The sequence below is a fragment of the Amblyomma maculatum genome, chromosome 11 (assembly GCF_055883805.1).
Source record: "Amblyomma maculatum isolate TAMU_Amacu chromosome 11, ASM5588380v1, whole genome shotgun sequence".
Taxonomy (NCBI): domain Eukaryota; kingdom Metazoa; phylum Arthropoda; class Arachnida; order Ixodida; family Ixodidae; genus Amblyomma; species Amblyomma maculatum.
The window spans coordinates 22,728,609-22,747,923 of NC_139354.1; the positions used below are offsets into that span (position 1 = coordinate 22,728,609).

General features: G+C 43.8%; 3 protein-coding genes across 3 annotated transcripts; all 3 read left to right on the top strand.

Moving 5' to 3' along the window:
- Positions 1-954: 954 nt before the first annotated feature.
- LOC146173106 (uncharacterized) lies at positions 955-2,622 on the top strand. The gene is made up of 2 exons (XM_084585121.1): positions 955-966; positions 2,209-2,622. Exons 1-2 carry the CDS (start codon positions 955-957, stop codon positions 2,620-2,622), a joined length of 426 nt encoding a protein of 141 aa, XP_084441247.1.
- A 4,617-nt stretch (positions 2,623-7,239) lies between these two features.
- On the top strand, positions 7,240-9,268 carry LOC146173107 (uncharacterized). Its single transcript, XM_084585122.1, has 2 exons — positions 7,240-7,251; positions 8,888-9,268. Exons 1-2 carry the CDS (start codon positions 7,240-7,242, stop codon positions 9,266-9,268), a joined length of 393 nt encoding a protein of 130 aa, XP_084441248.1.
- A 3,687-nt stretch (positions 9,269-12,955) lies between these two features.
- Positions 12,956-18,870, top strand: LOC146173108 (uncharacterized). Its single transcript, XM_084585123.1, has 2 exons — positions 12,956-13,009; positions 18,472-18,870. The coding sequence occupies exons 1-2, from the start codon at positions 12,956-12,958 to the stop codon at positions 18,868-18,870; spliced, it is 453 nt and encodes a 150-aa protein (XP_084441249.1).
- Positions 18,871-19,315: the final 445 nt, after the last annotated feature.

Below are 19,315 nucleotides of genomic sequence, written 5' to 3' on the forward strand. Positions count from 1 at the left end.
TTCTTATAATTTGAAGTAAACAACAAACTAGGCATCGAATAAATAAACTACAACTTGCTTCAAAATACCTCAAGGTATTACGCGCAGAGCTTTCCTTAAACAGCAAGCGCTGGCATTAACACCCGTGCAATCCTCTCTCGAAGCATCGAATGTTCACACCAAACCTGTAATCTCGTTTGGCATTACGCAGAGTGCTGTTATGGTAGGCATGTTTATTAGTTGTATTGCAGTAGGAGCAAATGATCAGTCACAGTGCAGTAGCGAGAAACACGGTCAAGCACTAGCCGTAGGTAAAAGTTTTCCGCCTTTCTGGTTGGGAGCTGCTCAACGCCTAAACAACTTTTTTTCTGTATAAAATGACCGCGTCGTTTGAAACTTTTGATAGAAATGGCAGAGCAAATAGTATTTGTTCTCTTGCTGCAGCGGCAAAGAATGTGAAACTTGGAACGAGGCAGTTGCTACGATTACGCTCGCCTTTCGCGTGCCAGGGTGGGCATGCATGCTCTATATACGAGAAAAAACGACGAAAACAACTGTTTAATATACGGCGTTCCGCTGTTATAAGTACTCTCCATGCCTACTGGAAGGAATAAACGAGGATGGGGCTCTCATGCGGGACCGTATCTACGGTAGGCACAAAAAAAAATAGAGATACCTCTCTCTTTCCGCCATGTTGCACGTGCGAATGGTTACGGCGTTTTAATGGGATCCGCTCCACACTCGCCACGCCTGCACATCCTCTCCACTTTAATGTAAGTGTGAGGAAGTAAGCAGGCAATTTCCTAGGGAAATCTTTCAGCAAGACATTGGATCGCGAGGCCGCAAATGGCTTCCTACATTTGCCCCTACGTCATTGTGGCGTAACTAGAACAGAAAGGATTTGGAAAGGGTAGAGGTATATAAAGGGCCGTGAGCGAAACAGACACCACCACCACAGCGCTCAAGAACATCGCCATGAAGGCTCTGGTATGGCACGTTTCACCTTTCGTTCCGAAAATGTATGCTTAGACTTTTGTGAATTACAACCCGATTTGCTAGAACGAAGGCCAACATTCTGCTATGAACATCACAACCAATGTTTATGTTTGCTTGAGTCTCTTGAAAAGAGAATTTCACTGATAGTGAGTCACCTCGGTAGATATATAAAGGAAGGCGGTTACACTCAGAAAGCAAATTTTAATGAGTTTGTGACTAATTTTCTCATTTAGTTCTGGCTGTTTCACAACGGCTGCCTAAAAACACAAATGTTAGTTTCTCAAAGAACGTGAAAAGTGCTAGAACTTCACTCGAATTTCTTTCATTTCCATTGATGCATCTAGTCTTCTACGATCTGACTGTTTTGATGCAATACAAAGCCTAATTTCGTACTTTCAGCAACAAAATATTGCTTCTAATATACTTCCAGTTTTTCATTTAGGTTGTGTCTTTAAGTAGACAAGTTAATGTTTTTTACTAGGCGCCGTATGTCCTCTTCGTCCCGAATATACTGTTTATTGCACTATTTATCAGAAATACATGGCAAAACATGCCTAATGTCGACAAGCCACGGCGAGATAAAATTGCCTCGCATGGAAGCGGTAGATTTCATTATCGTCGGTCCTATCTACATGTTTTCTGCATTCTCCTTTGTTATCTAAAAGCTCTGGGTGCCATTAACTTGAAAAGTGAAACAAAACCGCTTACAAAGGCTAGAAAAAAGGGACAATAAGAAATGACTACAAAGTACTTACTGCCCTTCTTTTTTAGCTATATTTATGTCTTTGATATTGTCTATCAGAAATAGAACTTCCACTGCAGCATTTCACTCTAAGCGAACATTTGGACTGCCTAATGAAGTGCGTGCCGGCGTATCAAACACAGTAGGAAGGCGTAATCGGCTAACACACCTTTAGGTTCGAATTAGGCTGTCAATATACTAGCTACCAATATGGCTGGTGCTTGGTATCAAAGATCAGTTCCGCCGTTTGTTATATTTGACTGGCAATTAACCACTATGTCTACGTAGATATTGTTAGCACTTGTACTTACATTGGATTCCACGTTGTTTTTGCTTTTATAGAGATCGCGGGGATCGAAATTTCAACTTTCTTGCTCCACTTTTGCGGTGCTGGAGCTTGGTGTAGAGCAGAAAACGAGCGTGCACAGTATATGCTTCTTTAATGTGCATTTCTGAACCGAAAAGGACTCGTCTAGCGTTCCTGCTTTAAGTTGAATCCCTTGTCTTCCTTACAGCCCACCTTGCTCATCGGGTCTGCTCTGGCCGTCTGCGCCACGGCAGGTGTTCTCGGAGGCTACGGTGGTGGCTACGGCGGCGGTGGCTACGGTGGTGGCTACGGTGGAGGCTACGGCGGAGGCGTTGGAGTAGGCAGCAGCGTGACGCTACTGCGAGGTGGTCCCGGCTTCTCCAAGGCAGTGGCCGGACCCGTATTCGTCGTGAGGACGATACACCATGTGGACCAGGTGCAACGAGGAGGTGGCATCGTGGCCCACAGCGGAATCGGAGGCTACGGCGGTGGAGGCGGATATGGCGGAGGACTTGGTGGAGGCTACGGCGGCGGCATCGGTTACGGAGGAGGACTAGGCGGTGGTATCAAATACGGCGGGATTGCTATCAAGGGCTAGTTGTCAAGAAGCGGCGACAGATGGCTGGGAGCCGATCACCAAGCTTTCTCCGTGGAGGGAAATATTGTTCAGCTTCCTTCATCGAAACCAAAGAATTCCCTGAAGATGCTCATCTTGCTAACTTGCAACGTCAGAGAGTTTGGAATAAATGCATAAGAATGAACTTTATCTGCATTGGAGATCAATGGCTTTCGTTTTGTCGTTGCACGGTCACCACCATTTATTCAGAAATATAGCGTCGTCGTATATTCATTACCGTTTCTTGCCTGGACAGCTTGTGCTAGATTTCAATCCATGTCAATAACAGAGCAGGCAACGCAATGGTTTCGCAATCCTAGCCGAAAAAAAGATCCCTGGAACAAGTTCCTTCGCTAGGACCTTGTTCTTCTGCGTTTGAAGTGCGAATTCTCTAGTGAACATCAAACCGCAAAAAGAAAACGCAATAAAATTATTCGTCTGCTGGGTTTCACAACGGCAGCCGCCAAAGTTAGTCAACATTCGCGGGGTCGTTCGAAGAATGACAAACGCAGCCCCAAATGCTGCCGGCCTGTAAGAACATCTTACACGAAACACGTGCTCGACTTAGCTGAAATGGGCCTTTCACACCTTTGAGAGGTTACGAAAGACTGCCTTGCGCTGTAAATGCAAAAAATTCAGATATACAATTCATTGTGAAGTTTCCTGTATCCAAAAACGAAGGTTTTGCTAAAGCCTTTATACGCGAATGAATTTAAACTTTGAAGAGAACCCAGTGTATGTAACACTTTGGCGCCTACGCAGCATACCCTAGCTTTTATTATGTCTGAATCAACTTAGATATGATTTTTTAGTTTACTGCAGTGTCCTTTATGCCCTACCGCGGTGGCTTAGTCGCAAGAACGTACTACTACTGAATTCAAGGATGCGGGATCGAATCCCGGCTGGAAGGGCCCCTTTAAGATGGAGGCGAAAAGCAAGGCGTTCGACTGCTGTGCGTTGTAAGAACCCGAGGTGTTCGAATTTTAGCGGAGCCCTCCACTATGGCGTCTCTGCGGTATTTAGGGCCGTAGCCTTCGGACCAAACTTTCAGCATTTTGAGAGCAGTCTCATAAAGGTGTTTCCTGGTATATCAGAACATGATCATTGTACCAGGGCATCATAACCAAGCCTCAATAGAACATGCATCAGTTCTCGAAATATGGGCAGGGCGCATATTATCCCGTACTAAAGCCGCGTGTATTTAGCAAAGCTGGTAAGTTTTTTTAAGTAACTGGGAATATAAGGGTAGTTGCAGCTGTCGATGTAAGCCATGGAAGATCTTGCAGAAAGAATAGTTTACACGAACTCAACATTGCAAATTGCAAATACGTACTGAATTAGGGGTAACCAGATATAGTCTGCTCTGAAAAAGGATTTGCAGCCAATTTTGATAACCTCATTTTGTAGCTGTAGTGCCGACTTCAGAAAACAGCACTAAAGGAGACACCCACCCATTATATTCTACTGAGTCTACAGCTCCAGATTGTACTAGTGACAGTACTTTGTTTGCTCAGGAGAGCTTCCTTGAAGAACAACGACACATTCAAAAGTGAGCTTTTGAAAATTGGAAGAGTTACATGGACGTTGTGCGAAATGAAAGAACGTAGGCTTGGATTCCACTTCGAAACGAATTCACTTCCCTCTATGTACATCAAAGATATGAATCGTCTCTTTTGCCACTCTCATTCTCAAATTGACGAAGACATGAAAAGGAACTTGGAATGAGCTATGTGAAATAATTATTTCCATTGATTTTCTTCACTAGCTGCTTAAAACTGGAGAAAATGTCAAAACAGGGCCTCTAATATCGATAAAACTATGGACACCAGAGCCCAAAAGCACAACCGATCACTTCTAATGCCTGAGGCTAATGTTCGAATATTGCACCTTTAGGTAGATATCAACTGCGCGCTCGTTATGTAAGGTTCATGTGGCGCTCATGACTAACTTTAGAAAAACACTGCGCCGCAAAAACAAAGCTCGAATACTGCTTTCTTGACTTAAGTAAAATCCATTGCCGGGATATTGGCACTTTCTAAAAAAAAAAAAAAGAAGAAGTTCCAATGGAGGACATCTGCCTATAGGAAACAATCTGAATTTACATTTCCTAGCTTGCCAATTTTCTGATTTGAAACCGAAGTGTAAGCCAAATCTGACCCAAATAACAGTTATAAGCGCCAACAAGAACATATTCGCTCGTGAATTGCTCAAAGCATCTTTTATCAAAATATTTGTTCAGCTTGCATCTGTAACACCTCGGGGTCTCCTGTTTAGTGGCTAGGCTTGTCTGCTAAGTTGTGTACAAATGGGTGTTCAAAGTGAGTTTCATGTGCCCGAGTGCAATATGAAAATGTTTGAGGGCATTTCCATCTTCAATTTTTTTAATGCGCATTTTGAATGCGCGAAAAGTTCTCGCTGTTAGTTGTTTTGGAGAAATAAGGCAATTGGAGCACTACGTTTGTTGTGTCCATCTATATCTGTGCACTAGACGATTGTTTTTACCAATCTAGAACTTTTATTTCAACTTACTGCTTCCTGGATGTACTATTCTGACATTCGAGGGTGCCTTAGCTTCCTCTGAGAGCAAGGAGACCGTACAAGGCTTCACTTAAGGACATTAAACGCCACATTTAAACCAACGGCGCCTGCCTGTATTTCTGAAAGCGGCCTTCACTATGTTCTGCTGTATTCTGATTTTTTACAATGCACAGCTGGCAGTCGACATTTGACATAAGACCCACATCAGTGCGACATGTGGACTAGAATAATGTTCATTTCGGAATTATCTCTTTATCCCAAATCGTAAAAATAACATGAAATTTAAACACTGCATATTTACTCACTGTAACTAGAAAATGGACTGCAAATTTCTTAAACCATGAAAGTCGGCGCTTTAAAAAGAGGGTGGAACATTCGCCATTGCGGCCGCGTAGGATTTATTGAGCGTTGTAAAGGTCAGGCTGGGCTTATACAAATATTTCCGGACAACTCAAGCAACTTATGTAGTGTTTTTTTCAGCTGTCAATAAAATAAAATCTAATTCAGTTATTTACATTAAGAGAGCGAAGGTTACTGCTAAATGCGCAGTGATAGGGAAGGTGACGTGTCGACATTCCTATTTTCTTTGCTGTTTGTTGAACCCTGAGGCGCCCAGCCCATCAGGAAGCTGTACAAATCCGGCTTGCCGTTGAATGTTTCACAGATACGTTGCCAATCTCTGGGATGCAAGGATACAAGAAGGTCTTCCATTCTTCCTAGACTTCTTTACACTTGGTCATTTTGTTTCACCAGAAAGTTTATTTATGATATTAGCTCCTTTGCCTTTTTATTATTTAAAAGGTGCGGATTTATTGCGTGCAGTAAGAAAACACTTAGCTAATGGAGAGTTTGAAAATTAACTGTTATTCTTCACTTCAGCTCATGGATACCGTTGAAGAAATATCGAGGCTCGGTCAGCTTGCATAAATAAATGCAAAGATAGGATGTCCGTCATGGGGAATCATGTTGGGATAATCGCTTCAAGAACTTCTTGAAGCGAATATTGCATATTGCCGAAAAGTGCATTCTTCAACTAGTTCCCGGAACTAGTTGAAGAATGCACTTTTCGGCTCCTTTTGGAATGTGGAGCCATCGGGACGGGACCAATATAGGCTATCTGCTCTAGTAGTGACTGTCTTCTGAAAAAGCGTTCTTTTTACCCTCTTTTGCATCCTAACTGTCGCTACAGCTGCTACCTCAAATAAGTTTTGCTGCTGAGTTTTTTCAACTTATATTATTTACCGGGTTATTGTGCACTTATGAACACACTAAATGTTTGCAACTTAGACTCAGTTGAACTAATGTGGGTGCCACCATTATCTATAGGAATCCGAATTTTTGATCTATCAGCACCGCCATTTAATGTTATTGTGCCCTGAGTGCAATTTCGCAAATGGTAAAATTAAAGAACACAGTCAAATCCTGTACAAGAACCCAAAAATTATGTAAGCAGATATTTTAAACAGCTTTCAATTTCATTTGTTTCTACGGTCCTAGACTGAACGCAAAAAGCGTGCTGAATAGGTAGCACCGTCTATAAAGTGGACTTTTTAGCTACGATTACATATAAAACATCTGTTTTTTATTTATTTTATAATGAATACTGTTTGGCAAAGAAATGTACACAACAGAACCGGGATTTGGTAGCTGCACCTAAGCACATCCCGCGTGAAAGTAAGAGGTACTGCACGTTGACTTGCGCAGTACCGACGCAAATAATTAACCACTCTAGTAAACAGTATAAACGTTTCGCATTCCGTGTGAATATGAGAGAGAAGGTTTAGAATGCAGCGATGTTGTCCGTGGTACTCACGCTAGGCTGCATACCCTCCCTGGATGCGTGTAAACGTGAGGGAGAAAGCTAGGAAATTTCGTTTCAACGATTCTCCGAGGAATGAGATCGTGAGATCGCGAAGCGGCTAACTACCTCCTAGGCTTGTAGTTATGTCATGTCGATGTAACTAACAGAGAAAGGGGTAAGTGAGTGAGGAGTATATAAAGAGCCTGCAAGCCATGCCAAGGCACTAGAGTTTTCCGGGCCCGCGGCACAGCACTAGCACAATGAAGGCATTGGTATGATATATTTGATCTTACATGGGCATGGGCAGGACATGTAGTGCGAAGAGAGGATAACCGATGGTCGCTGAGTGTAGCAAACTGGATTCCAAGGGAAGGAAAGCGTAGCAGGGGCCGGCAGAAAGATAGGTGGGCGGATGAGATTAAGAACTTCGCAGGGGTCAAGTGGATGCAGCTAGCACAGAACCGGGTAAAGTGGAGAAATATGGGAGAGGCCTTCGCCCTGCAGTGGGTATAATCAGGCTGATGATGATGATGATGATGATGATGATGATTTGACCTTACGGGAGCAACTGCTATAGTTGGACCCGTTCGAGTTTGGTGGTAGAAAAGTGTGGACTATATTCCCTATCACTGCCAAAATCGATAGAGCGAAGGGAGAACTTGAGGACTGAAAGCTCTAACGTAGGACATATCTATTTCTTAAGGCTCACGGATATATACTGAAAGTTATAATATAACAACTTCTCGGTACTTCCAGAAAACTGTTTGGGGCGCTTCAAGCAGTTGCACGTAGAAGATCTGTGCTTTTAGCGTTGGGGTATAGTTTAGAAGGCTTCGCGAAAGGTTTTAGACCGCCAGAGGGAGCAGTGAATGCCACGACGGCTTTAAATGTCTAGAAAATAGTTTAGTCTTAACGAGATCTATCGTCAGTCTATCTATTACATATCGGAATACAAAATTTACATCGTAATATCTTTCACTAAGGCGATGTCTGCCACATGGCGTTATAGTTTTAAAACACGCGGCTATGTAGACATGTCTTTGGGCATATGTTTTGTGTTAGAGAATCGCGCAATAGCTAATAAATATAAACGTGGGAATATATGTGATGAAATAGTGAAATTCAATGCAAATATAGCGTACCACATTGGAAAAGACTGCCTCTCAAGAAGCTGTGAATACAAATTTTATAAGGCTTACCTATTACATAAGCCAATGTATGGAAACATATTTTAAAAATCAGCGGAAATTATAGGAGAGCAGTACATTTCACACTAAAAAAGGCGATGGTTATGCAAATTTATTTACTGGCAGTGTGCACGTGTATGAAGTACAGAGGCGATGAAAGGCTTGAAGCTGTGAAGGAAGAAAGGCCTGCTTTGAAATGTCGCTTCCCTAGACATGATCAGCTCACGTGCAAGGAGATTATGTTATTTGTTTCGGGGATCGTAGCTCCAAAAAAATGCGGTCTCAAAAACGGCTTCCTTCTCTTCAAATAAGGAGAATTTGTTTTATAATGCAGTCCCTGTCGGTAAATTAGGGCAGACTAAACGAATCAAAAGTGTTAATAAGTATAGTTGTGAGGTCATCTAAGGTTCTTCTTCCAAGAAGAAATGAACATTTCTCTCGAGGGGCGTTTTAGAGTGTACAAAATCTTTCCGTAACAGCACAATGGTTGTAACAGTTTTATATTTTAACACAGTTTCCGTGTATAACTACAAACCTTGACTCCCGACGAACATTTCTCATGCGGGGCAACAGTCCTTAGATTTTTATTATCACATTTTTATACCTGTCCGGTGACCGGTATAATCGCAGTGAGAAAATTTCCTGCGGAAGCATTTCACGTCAACTAAGAGCGGTTTTTCAAGACTTTGGCAGTAACTGCATTTCGCTTTGCACCCCACAGGCTATCTTTCTCATTGGAGCTGCCGCAGCTGGTTGCGCTGTGGCCGGTGTACTGGGAGGCTACGGTGGCGGCTACGGTGGAGGCTACGGCGGCAGCTACGGAGGCGGCCTTAGTTATGGCGGTGGAGTTGGAGTTGGAAGTAGTGTAACGCTACTGCGTGGTGGCCCTGGCTTCTCCAAGGCAGTGGCCGGACCCGTGTTCGTCGTCAGGACGATTCACCATGTGAACCAGGTGCAACGAGGAGGCGGCATCTTGGCCTACAGCGGAATCGGAGGGTACGGCGGTGGAGGCGGATTTGGTGGAGGACTTGGCTACGGCGGCGGAGTCGGCTACGGAGGAGGACTTGGTGGTGGTCTGAAATATGGCGCTATCAAAGGCTAGCTGCCAAGAAGTGGTGACAGATGCCTCGAAGCCGATTATCAAGCTTCTTCCGTGGAGGGAAACTTTGTGTGGCTTCCTTCATCGTCTCATAAGAATTCTCTGAAGATACTCATCCAGCTAACTTGCAACACAAGGAATGTTGGAATAAATGCACAAGAATGAATTTCACCTGTCATTGAGATCAATGGCTTTGTTTTTGTGATTGCACGATCATCTCCATTTATTCAGATATATTGCGTCGTCGTATATCCACCACCGTTTCTTGCCTAGACGGCTTGAGCTAGATTTCCCTTTATATAAATAGTAGAGACGGCAACGAGGATGAGGCTACATTCCGAGCTTATTCTAATCGGTCACTGGAGCAATCAATAGGTACACGAATATATTAGGACCACAAAAAATTGCCTCAATAACTAATGATGCTTATTATCTCTCTTCTTTTTCTATTATCTATCTCTCTTATCTCTCTTCAATGGTCGACTACATGCACTTATAGCAGGGCTTCCAGATCCTCGTTTTCTTTGCTTGAAGAATCTGAATTCGGCATTTAATAATTGAAAATGAGACCTAAAATGTACCATTATTGAGGTGCTGACTTCAGCACCACATTAATGTGATAGACAGGTCGATTCGGCTTGATTACTGCATCTGGGTCTGAGAATAGAATGTCTTGCACCTATAGCGTTTTACGCAGAAAATCAGTGGGCGACCAAGAGTGAATTAACATGGAATTGCAACAAACCTGATTGACATTGCGCCTGATGTATGTGATTCATTCTCATAACATCTATCTAGTTTGTCTCTCAGCGTGGCGTCCCAAAGCATGTATAATAAGTGAAGTCATTGCCTCCTCGGCAGTCAGCGTGACGCATTCTACCAGATGTACTTAGCCGCCCAAATTCACTTTGCCTAAAAAAAAAAAAATTTTTGCTGCAAAAGCACTCTGGATTTATTTCCAGGGTTGCCTTCGCTTGCATAGCCTAGCTCTTATAAAGGATAGTGAAGTTGATATAGTATTATTCCATTGCCCATTATTCGCACTGTCGTTCAAGGTGGCAAATGGTACGAGGGGACATCCTGTTCCGAATATCACTTTTGGTCGTAATTATGAAAAATGTATAAATTTATAAATATACAGAATACGTGGTGTGGCACAAAAAGAAATCGAGACTGGTCAAATAAATTATAGTACTTACAGATTCAGTTCTCTGTGACATTATCACCTTCAAAGTAGTCGCCCTCAGCATTCACTGACTTCTGCATTCGGTGCTTCCACTGCTGGTAACGGTTCTGGAAAGAGGTTTTTGGAAGGCCCTACAGGACATTCTTCATTTTTGCCTTAACCTCTTCAATTGACGTAAAATGGCTTCCCCCTTTAGAAAGACCATGGCGTCTTGCCCTATCAAGTCCTGGAGCATCAATGGACAAGAAGTGGAAGCTGTGACAGATTTTCTGTTCTTGGGCTCCAAGATTACCTCGGAAGGAGACTGCAGCCATAAAATTAGGAGGCACCTGCTTCTGGGAAAGAAAGCAATGGTTAGCCTTGACCGCTTAGTAAAGAGCAGAGACATTAGTCTGCCAACCAAGATCCGTATAACTCGTGCTATGGTCTTTCCAGTTGTGATGTATGAATGCGAGAGTTGGACTGTGAAAAAGGCTGACCGCCGAAGAATTGACGCGTTTGAATTATGGTGCTGGCGAAGACTCTTGAGAGTTCCTTGGACTGCCAGAAGATCAAATCAGTCGATATTGTCGACTATAGACCCTGACTGTTCATTGGAGGGTCAAATTCTAAAGTTAAAGCTCAGCTACTTTGGTCATCTGATGAGAAGAGAGGAGTCGCTGGAGAAAGATTTGATGTTGGGAAAGGTTGAGGGTCGCCGGAGAAGGGGTAGGCAGCGAACGCGATGGTTAGATGGCATCCTCGAGGCACTGCAGATGAAGTTATGTGATGTTAGGAAGATAGTGAGAGACCGGAAAGCGTGGCGTGACATGGTTCATAGGGTCACGAAGAGTCGGACACGACTGAACGACTGAAATGAACTGAACTGGCTTTCCTTTAAGCAAGATTTAGCTTTAGGTAATAAAAAACGTCGCATGGAGCAAAATCAGATGAATAAGGAGGACGCTTCATCAGAGTAATGTTTTTCCTGGCCAGAAACTGCTCGACTTTTATGGCCGTGTGAGCGGATGCATTGTCCTTGTGCAATAGCCATCCATCACTCCCAAACTGTGACCGTTTTTTTCCTAAATTTTTTCACGAAGCCTTTTTAGTACTTCAATGTAGTAGTGTTGATTAACAGTCTGACCACTGAGAATCCGCTCAATCATTACAGTCCCACTGTTTTTTCAAGCTACACACTTAGTCTCGTTTCTTTTGTGTCACACCGCGTATTGCGTTCTCTTAATCTGTTTCCGGCATGCACATCAGAGAGGTTTCCCAGCGAATATTCACTTGTGCTTGTGCCACCTCTAAACACTTCCTCCGACATTAATTGAGCATTCAGAAGCACAAATGTTTTCTGGTAACTACGGGACACTAAATAAATAGGACCTGTTTTACATTCACGTGGGAGAAGCTCCATGACTCGATGCAGAAATTCGAAAAAGCTTACAGGCGGAACATTCCTCCGGCAAATGCTTCTTTTTAACTTGAAATAACCTCAGCCACTACGCAAGACTTCAAAGTAAATTTTCCATGTGCTTCTCTCAAAGGAACTCTTGGCTTAATGTCTTCGTAAGTTTGATATGTATAGTCACGGTACGTAACTCCCCGTTTCTCATGGTTTCGCACTCCTGGCCGAAAGAAAGATTCCTAGAATAAGCCATTCTTATATGTCTTTGCTCTTCAGCGTTTGAAGTATGAATTCTCTTGTAAACATAGAACTGCAAAAGAAACGTAATAAATTTTATTCGTCGGCTTGTTTTCACAAGGGCAGCCGCCAAAGTTACTCAGCCTTCGCGATGCTGTTCGGCATGCCACAAGCGCAGCACTAATTGTTGGCGGCCAGTAAGTACATCTCATACGGAATACCTGCTCGAATCAGCTAAAACTGGCCTTTCACGCCTTTGAGAGGTTACAAAAAGCTACCGAGCGGAGTAAATGCAAAACATTCAGACAAACAGTTAAATGTAAACTGTCCTGGAATAAAATACGATGGTTTTCTTAAAACGTTTTTACGCGAATGAATTTTAACTTTTAAGGGAATCTAGTGTGTGAAACGTTTTGGCGCCTGCGCCGCATACCCCAGCCTGTGCTATGTCTGAATCAATTTAGACAGAATTCTTTTGTTTGCTGCCGTGTCCTTTATGCCTCACCGGATAGCAAACCTTTAGCATTCCGCCCCGCCGCAGTGGCTTAGTCAGAAGGATATAGTACTACTGAATGCAAGAATGCGGTATTGTATCCCTCCTGCAAGGGCCCCTTTAAGATGAAGGCGAAAAGCAAGATCCCGTGTGCTGTGCGCTGTAAGTGCACGCTGAAGAACCCCAAGGGGTCGAATTTTAGCGGAGCCCTCCACTATGGCGTCTCTGATAGCCTGCGTTATTTCGGGCGCTAACCCTCTGGAACAAACTTTCAGCCTTCCGAGAGCAGTCTTATAAAGGTACTTTCTGGTATCAGAACATGATCATTGTACCAGGACATCATAACCAAGCCTCAATACAACATGCATCAGTTCTGGAAACATGGGCAGTGCGTATATAATCCCGTACTCAAGCCGCGTGTACTTAGCAAAGCTGGTAAGTGTTTCTTTTTTTGTTTCAAATAATTGTTAATATAAGGGTAGTTTTAGCTGTCGATATGAGCCATGGAAGATATTGCAGAAATAATTGTTTACACGCATTGAACACTGCAAATTGCAAATATGTGCTGAATTAGGGATAATCAGAAATATAGTCTGTTCTGAAAAGCGGATTTGCAGCCCATTTTGATAAACGCATTTTGTAGCTGTTGTGCCAGTTTCAGAAGGCGGCACTAAAGAAGACACCCACCCATCCGGTTGTACCGAGTCTAGAGCTCCGGATTCTTCTTTTATCAAAATATGTTTTCAGGTTTTTTCTGTTACACCCCGGGGTATCTTGTTTAGCAGTCAGAGTCGTCTGCTAGGTTGGCTATATATGGGTGTTCAAAGTGATTTTCACTTTAAATGCAGCGCAGGAAGTTCGACGGTTTCTTGTGTCCAAGAAATCAGACAATTGGAGCACAGCGTCCGTTTTGTCCTCGTCTATCTGTGTGTTGGACATTTTTGTATCGAAAGCTACATCCGCACGCACTGGCGATTTCGCTGTTGTGGTGCTATGAGCAGGCACAGAGACTGACCTTAAGCCGTTGCCTAGCAACCGCGTCAGCTGACGGACGCTGCGCGCTCGCCGCGCCATCTGGAATGACGTCACAATACGCGCCTCGCCGCAGTTTGTGGGCACTCCCAAATTATTTTGTTACGGGTCCCTCTCGCCCCTTTTTGTTTGCACTGATCAATGTCCCTATAGAGCATGAAACGCCCCGACCGGGTTCTTGGAGGTAATAATTTGTAGCCGCCTCCACGCGACAGCTTCTCTATTATTTAGGCTAACATCTGGCGGGGGTACCAGTCTACGACTCAATTTATAATGGTCGATGTTTTCCCCGTAATTTTGCAGATGTTCGTCGTATGCCCAATGGCGGGGGGGGGGGGGGGGGGGGGGGGGGGCTCGACGGCTACCCGGAGGTAGAGAGCTCGGACTAGCTTGTGAGCCGCCTTGTTACCAGAGAGGGCAGCGTGCGCGGGTGTCCAAAGTAACTGAATTTTTCTATTCAGCGTCCTTTTGATGGGGATTTTGGCTGCCTCCGGCGATATCCTCATTTTTCCAAAATTTTTGATGACAGTTTCGCTGCCGCTAACTATGAACTTTGATTCACTTCCTACGCAAGCTAGCGATTTCGCAACTTTCTCCGCGGTCTCTATGTTGCGGCCGCTGATGGTTGTCACGGATACCGGCGACCCTCGGCCATCGACTACCGATGCTACGGCCGCACATGTTTTGCCGCTCTCCGCATCGACATCGGCTACTTTCTTCGCTTTCATGTTTTCGAAACGTCGCTCTAGAGTTTCGGCTCGTTTAGACCTTCTTTCGACGTTAAATTCTGGATGCACGTTTCTAGAGGAGGGAGGGGGGAACAACCAAGGCGTTCCTGCTTTCCCTAGCAATTGTGACCGTTTTTTTTTTTTTCGATCCCTCTGTCTGGGTTGAGTCCTACTTTTGCAAGGATCAGCCTGCCCGTCTAGGTCGTGCATATAGTCTCTCTAACTGGGAGGCTCGCACTGCCTCCGCCCATTCTGCCCACTAGTTGTGCACTCCGAGTTCGAGCAGTCGTTCGCTCGAGGTGCCCATGGGCAGTCCTAGCGCCTTCTTAACGCATCTTCGGATCAGGCAGTCTAGTTTCAACGTTTCTCCGGCCTTTATGTCGAGGTAGGGCATCGCGTAACTGTGTAACATGCTTGATAACATGTCGGAGGATTGAAAAGGAGAGCTCACATGCGCCTCAACCACAGATGAGGAGACAGTATGGACGGAGACAAGTCTGCCAAGCAGAAGGAGGCCTGGAATAGACATCGGAACTAAATGAAGAGGCAACGAATCTGCCAGGAAACAAAGGAACAGCGCGCCGAACGACTGGCTAAACGCCGTGAATATGCTGCCGCGAGACGGGCACGTTTAACGTCCGATGTCTCGACCGCTAGCAGCAGTGACAGCAGCCGACATAGCTAGACAACCAGACTAATCTGGACTTGCAGTCAAGATTAACCAACCCTAACCAAGCTATGCCCTAGCTTTCGCTGCGTATATCCTAGCATAACCAAGCGAAGCCACTGCCAATGTTTTTACCACTTTAAAGTTTTTCTTTTCTTTGTACTGCTTCCTGGGCGTACTATTCTGTCATTGGACGGTGCCTTATCTTTCTCCGAGGGATATCAAAAGGTGCAACTAAACCGCACGTTTCCCTCCCGCAGGAATTAAGGCCTGCATGTAAACAAGGAGACAGTACAAGACTTTACTGCGGTAAAATAAACATCACATTGAAGGCAACAGCGCTTGCCAGGATTTGTGAATTCTGCCTTAACTATATGCTGCTGTAATCCGAGTTTTTAGACACACGGCTGGCAGTCGACGTTTGATATGAATAGGACATCAGCGCGACCTGTGGACTGCGTCCGAGTAGGAGATATTGAGCGTTCTGAAGATCAGGCTGGGCTTATTGGAAATACTTCCAGACAACTCAAGACACTGATGTAGTGTTTTTTTCTGCTGTAAATCAAAGAAAATCTAATTCAGGTAACTACTTTAAGACAGCAAAGATCACTGCTAAATGCGCAGTGATAGGGAAGGCGACATGTGGAGTTTCCAATTTTCTTTGCTGTTTGTTGAACACTAAGGTGCCCAGCCCATCAGGGAGCTTTACAAACCCGGCTCGCCGCTGAATGTTTCACAGGTACGTTGGCAATCTCTGGGATGCAAACGTGAAAGGTCTTCCACTCTGTTTAGACTTCATTACACTCCTCCTAGACCTCTCTACACTTGGTCAATTTGCTCCACCACAAAGTACCTTTTTATATAGCTTCCGTGCCTTTTTATTATTTATGAGGCGTGGATTTAATTCGTGCAGTAAGAGAACACTTAGCGCCTCGATAGTGAAAATAATCTGTTCTATTTCACTTCAACTGAAGGTTATACCATTGAAGAAAAATGGAAGCTCGCGGTTAGCTTGCATAATTAAATGCAAAGATACCACGTCTGTCATGGGGAAGTATGTTGGGAACCTTCGCTTTAATAACAGACTTGTTGTAGCATGAAGTTTTTGACTTCTTTTGGATTGTGGTGTCGCCCGGACACGGCCAATAAACACTATCTGCACCTGCCGTCATTGTCTTTTGAAAAATGGCTTTTTTCCTCTTTTCAATATTAACTATCTCTACAGCTGTTACGTCTAATAATTTGTGCTGCTGCTTCTCTCCAACTGATGTTATTTGCCAGGTGATGGTGCATTTATAAACAATCTGAAAGTTTGCAACTTAGACATAGTTTGCTTTGATGACCACTGGCGCGCCATTACCTATAATAATCAGAAATTTTCACCAATCATCACCGCGATTTTGATTATTGGGAACTGCGTGAAATTTTCCTATAGGTAACATTAAAAAAACTCAGTCACAACCTGTACAAGAGCCCAATAATTATGCAAGCAGATATTGTAAACAGCTTTCAAATTCCCAATACGAAAAGCATGCTGAACAGGTAGCATCGCCTATAAAGTGTAGTTTTGAGCTACGATTAGATAGCAAACATCAGTCTGATTAATTATATTTAAATGTATACCGTGTACCGAAGAAATTCACTCGAGGGAACCAGAATTTGATGTTTTCACTCCACGTACGCACATTTGCATCAAATTAACAGGTACTACTGCGCGTTGACTCGCGCAGTACCGACGATCAATGCTCAAACGCGACGCATAAAAGTACCAATCGGGAAAACAATAAACGTTTTGCATTCCCTGAAGATCTGAGAGAGAAGGTTTAGAATGAAGCGATGTTGTTCGTGTTACTTACGCTAGGCTGCATACACTCCCTAGCTCCGTGTAAACGTAAGGGAGAAATCCAGCAACTTTCGTTTCAATGATTCGCTCAGGAATGAGATCACGAAGTGGCAAATTACCTTCTAGGCTTGTAGTTACGTCATGCCGATGTAATTAGGAGAGAAAGAGCTGAGAGAGTGAGGGGTATATAAAGAGCCTGCAAGACCTGCCAAGGCACTGCAGATTTCCGGGCCCGCAGCACACAGCACCAGCACAATGAAGACATTGGTATGATATATTTCATCTTACGGGAGTAACTACTATGGTTGGACCCATGCGAGCTTGGTGCTAGAATAGTGTAGAGGCTATTCCTTATCACTTCCAAAATCAATACAGGAAAAAAAGAAATTGTGACTGAAAGATTTAACGTAGGATATCTCTATTTCTTAAGGCTCGCGGATATGTACTGAATTTGAAAATACGACAACCTTTCGGTCCTTCCGAAAATCTAGTTGAGGTGCTTCAAGCAGTTGCACTTAGACGTTTTGTGCATTTAGCACTGGTTTATAGTTTAAATGACTTCGGAAAAGGTTTTAGACCGCCAGAGGGAACAGTCAATGCCAAGAAGGCTTGCAAAGACTAGAAACTAGTTTAGTCTAAAAGAGATCCATCGTCAGTCTATCCATTATATGTCAGAATGCAAAATTTACTTCGTAATATAATTCATCAAGGTAAAGTTTTCTTCATCGGGTTATAGGTTTAGAGCCTGCGGCCGTGTAGACATGTATTGGGCGTATATGTTTTGTGGTGGAGAATTGCAGAATAGCTAGTAAATATATAATTAGGGATATATGTGATGGAAGAGTGAAAGCCAATGCAAATAAAGCGCACCACATAAGAAAAGACTTCTTCTCAAGCACCCGTGATTACTGATTTTATAAGGCTTAATTATTACATATGCCAAGTTATGGAAAGACATCTTTAAAATCACCATAATTTCTAGGACAGCAGTAAATTAAACACCCAAAAAGGCCATGGGTGTGCAAATTTCTTTTACCAGAAGACTGCAGGTGTATAGAATAGAGAGAAAATGAAAGATTTGAAGCTGTGAAGAAACGAAGACCTGCTTTGAAATGTCCCTTCCTTAGACATGATCAGCTCAATTGCAAACATAATAAGTTGTTTGTTGCGGGGATCGTAGCTCCAAGAATAATGCGGTCTCAAAAATGGCTCCCTTCTCTGAAAATAAGGACAATTTGTTTTATCGCGCAGTCTCTGTCGGTAAATTAAGGCAGACTGAAAGAATCAAAAGTATTAATAAGTAAAGTTGTGAGGTTATCTAGGCTTCTCTTCCAAGAAGAATTGAAGAGGAGCGTTTTAGAGTGTACAAAATCTTACCATAACAGCAAAATACTTGTAACAGTTTTCTATTTTAACACAGTTTCAGTGTATAACTGCAAACCTCGAATACCGACGAAAATTCCTCATGCAGGGCAACCGTCTTTAGATGTTTATTATCACATTTGTATACCTGTCCGATGACTTGCATAATTTAATTGAGAAAATTCCATGTGGTGGTATTTTACGCCACCAAAGAGCGGTTTTTCAAGAATTTGGTAGTAACTACATTTTTATTTGCTCCCCACAGGCTATCCTCCTCATTGGATCGGCAGCAGTTGCTTGCGCTGTGGCCGGTGTACTGGGAGGCTACGGTGGTGGCTACGGAGGCGGTTACGGTGGCGGCTACGGTAGCGGCTACGGTGGCGGCCTTGGTTACGGCGGTGGAGTTGGAGTTGGAAGTAGTGTAACGCTACTGCGTGGTGGCCCTGGCGTCTCTAAGGCTGTGGCCGGACCCGTATTCGTCGTCAGGACGATTCACCATGTGAACCAGGTGCAACGAGGAGGGGGCATCGTGGCCCACAGCGGAATCGGAGGCTACGGCGGTGGAGGCGGATATGGCGGAGGACTTGGCTACGGCGGCGGCATCGGCTACGGAGGAGGACTAGGGGGTGGCCTGAAATACGGCGGTGTTGCTATCAAGGGCTAGGTGTCAAGAAGGGGCAACAGATGCCTAGAAGCCGGTGGAAGCCAAGCTTTCTCCGTGGAAGGAAACATTATGCGGCTTCCTTCATCGTCTCCAAAGAATTCTCTGAAGATATCTCATCCCACTAACTTGAAACGTCAGAGAAGTTGGAATAAATACAAACGAATGATTTTCACCTACCATGGAAATCAATGGCTTTGTTTTTGTTATTGCACACCATCTCCATTTATTCAGAATTATAGCGTCATCGTATATCCATCACCGTTTCTTGCCTAGACGGCTTGAGCTAGATTTCAATTTATGTCAATATAGAGACGGCAACGAGGACGAGTCTGCATTCTGAGCTGCTTCTAATCGGTCACTGGAGCAAACAATAGATACACGATTATATTAAGAGCACAGAAAATTGCGTGAACAACCAATGATGCTCATTATCTCTTTTTTTTTT

Excerpts from the sequence above, each read along its gene's own strand:
- LOC146173108 (XM_084585123.1), top strand. The coding sequence starts at position 12,956 with ATGGGCAGTGCGTATATAATCCCGTACTCAAGCCGCGTGTACTTAGCA. Across the intron at positions 13,010-18,471 it reads GCGTGTACTTAGCAAAGCTG|GCTATCCTCCTCATTGGATC; the intron begins GTAAGTGTTTCT and ends TGCTCCCCACAG.